Genomic DNA, 2,183 nt, shown 5'->3' on the forward strand with positions numbered 1-2,183 from the left:
TGGGTGGGTGGGTGGATGGATGGGTGGGTGGATGGATGGATGGATGGGTGGGTGGGTAGATGCATGGATACATGGATGGATAGATAGATGGGTAGATGGATGGATGGATGAATGGATGGTGGGCAGATGGATGGATGTGTGGATGGATGGATAGATAGATAGATGGGTAGGTGGATGGATGGATGAGTAGGTGGATGGATGCAGGGATGGGTGGATGCATAGATAGATGGATGTGTGGGTGGATGGGTAGATGGGTGGATGGATGCATGGATGGATGGGTAGATGGATGGATGAGTAGGTAGATGGATGGATGGATGGGTGGAAGGTTGGATGGATGCATAGGTGGATGGATGCATGGATGGATAGATGGATGGATGTGTGGATGGATGGGCAGATAGATCATACAGTAATTTATAGTATAAGGAGAGACAGAGAAAGGGAGAAAGACAGAGACACAGAGAGAGACCATCCTGTCTCTATGGAGTGATGAGGACTTGGAAGAAACAGAGAGAAGCCCTTGGCAGGCTGTGGGAGGAGACAGTCCTCCATTTCACTTCTCCACGTTGGCATAGTGCCAGGAGATTCAAGGTTGGAAAAAAAACCACCCCAGACTGGTTCCTGGTAAGGCTTTGGGTATCATGGCTGCCGCTGCTGCCCGTAGGGGGCAGTCCTGCTGCAGGCCAGCTGTGGTGGCCAGAGGGAAGCTGCTGAGAGTGACTAACAGTTCTGCATCCGCCCATGCTCCCAGGCCGCCATCTTGAGGAGGAGCGTGCTGGTGGTCCGGCATGGGGAGCGAGTAGACCAGATCTTCGGGAAGTCCTGGCTACAGCAGTGCTGCACGCCGGACGGTAGGCGGACCCCACGGGATGCAGACAGACATGTGCAGAGCCAACACAGGAGGGCCCCACTCGATGCCCGGAGGTGGCTGCACATCTCAACAGCACCGCCCTAGCATGGCCGCCCCGCGGGGGCCGCCGGAGGGCAGCCCCCTGTGCGAGCCTGACACTGGCTCTGACACCAGCTCACCACCTCCACCCGACATCCTCAGTTTCCCTTCTCGCGGGTGAGAGTGGCCTCTAGCTGCACATCAAGCAGATGGTAGTGTCAGGATTTGAACCAGGCTGACAGAGCTTAGAAATCACGGTCAGACTCGAGTGGAACCATGTGCTGTGCAGCCTTGGGGGAAGGGGCCTCAGAAACACGCCTGACTCTTCGTCCAGCATTCAACCAATTGGCCAAATGATACTTGATGAGAATCACTCCAGCCAGACATATACTACCCCTGTTAGCCCTTAACGCTATGAGAAAGAGCTGGGCACCGGTGACTCACACCTGTCATCCTAGCTACTCAGGAGGCTGAGATCTGAGGATGGTGGTTCGAAGCCAGCCCGGACAGAAAAGTCCCCATGAGACTCTTATCTCCAATTAACTACTCAAAAATGGGAAGTGGTTCTGTGGCTCAAAGTGATAGAATGCTAGCCTTGAGCAGAAGAGCTCCGGGACAGTGCCCAGGCCCTGAGTTCATCCCCCATGACCAACAAAAAAGAAAAAGAAAGGAAGAGAAAGCATGGGATGTCACCTAATTACTTGATGCCAACCTGTGAGTGCTCCCAAGCTGGGCCAGCTCAGCCGTGGAGACGCGGCTTCTCACTGTCTGTCTGAGTGACCCTTCACTGTCTGAGTGACCCTTCACTGTCTTAGTGACCCTTCACTATCTGAGTGACCTTTTACCGGGTGCTGCGGGGACACAGGCCCAGCCGTGGCCCCTGGGATTGACCCCCCCCCCCACTGTGCTGGCGGAAAGCAATGTTTTCTGCTCGAGTTGAAGCCACATGCAGAGCACGAGAAATAACATGGGTAACATAGCTGACCTGGGCCTTGTCCCTGGGCGTGGGGGACGTGTGTGTGATGCCCTGGGGTGAGCATGCGCTCTGACACTTGTTTCTGCTTTAGGAAGGTACCACAGGCCAGACCTGAACTTCCCCCAAAGCCTGCCCCAGAGGAGCAGCAGCATCAAAGACTTTGAAAATGATCCACCATTATCATCTTGCGGGATTTTCCAGGCCAGACTGGCAGGTAGGTCGGCAGGCGGGAGAGTGACAGCGGTGATGGTGATGATGGTGATGGTGGTGGTGGTGGTGATGGTGGTGATGGTGGTGGTGGTGGTGGTGGTGGTGATGATG

General features: G+C 55.0%; 1 protein-coding gene across 3 annotated transcripts in view; it reads left to right on the forward strand.

The window, feature by feature from the left end:
• Window positions 1–2,183, forward strand: part of Ubash3a (ubiquitin associated and SH3 domain containing A) — a 31,558-nt gene that overhangs the window by 18,478 nt on the left and 10,897 nt on the right. For all 3 annotated transcript variants that reach the window (XM_013027410.1, XM_013027411.1, XM_013027409.1), the window contains 2 exons: window positions 749–848; window positions 1,954–2,076. In XM_013027410.1, the coding sequence (XP_012882864.1) occupies window positions 749–848; window positions 1,954–2,076 (223 nt within the window). The remainder of the gene's footprint in view (window positions 1–748; window positions 849–1,953; window positions 2,077–2,183) is intronic.

The sequence above is a fragment of the Dipodomys ordii genome, unplaced genomic scaffold, assembly GCF_000151885.1.
Source record: "Dipodomys ordii isolate 6190 unplaced genomic scaffold, Dord_2.0 Scaffold103, whole genome shotgun sequence".
Classification (NCBI taxonomy): Eukaryota; Metazoa; Chordata; class Mammalia; order Rodentia; family Heteromyidae; genus Dipodomys; species Dipodomys ordii.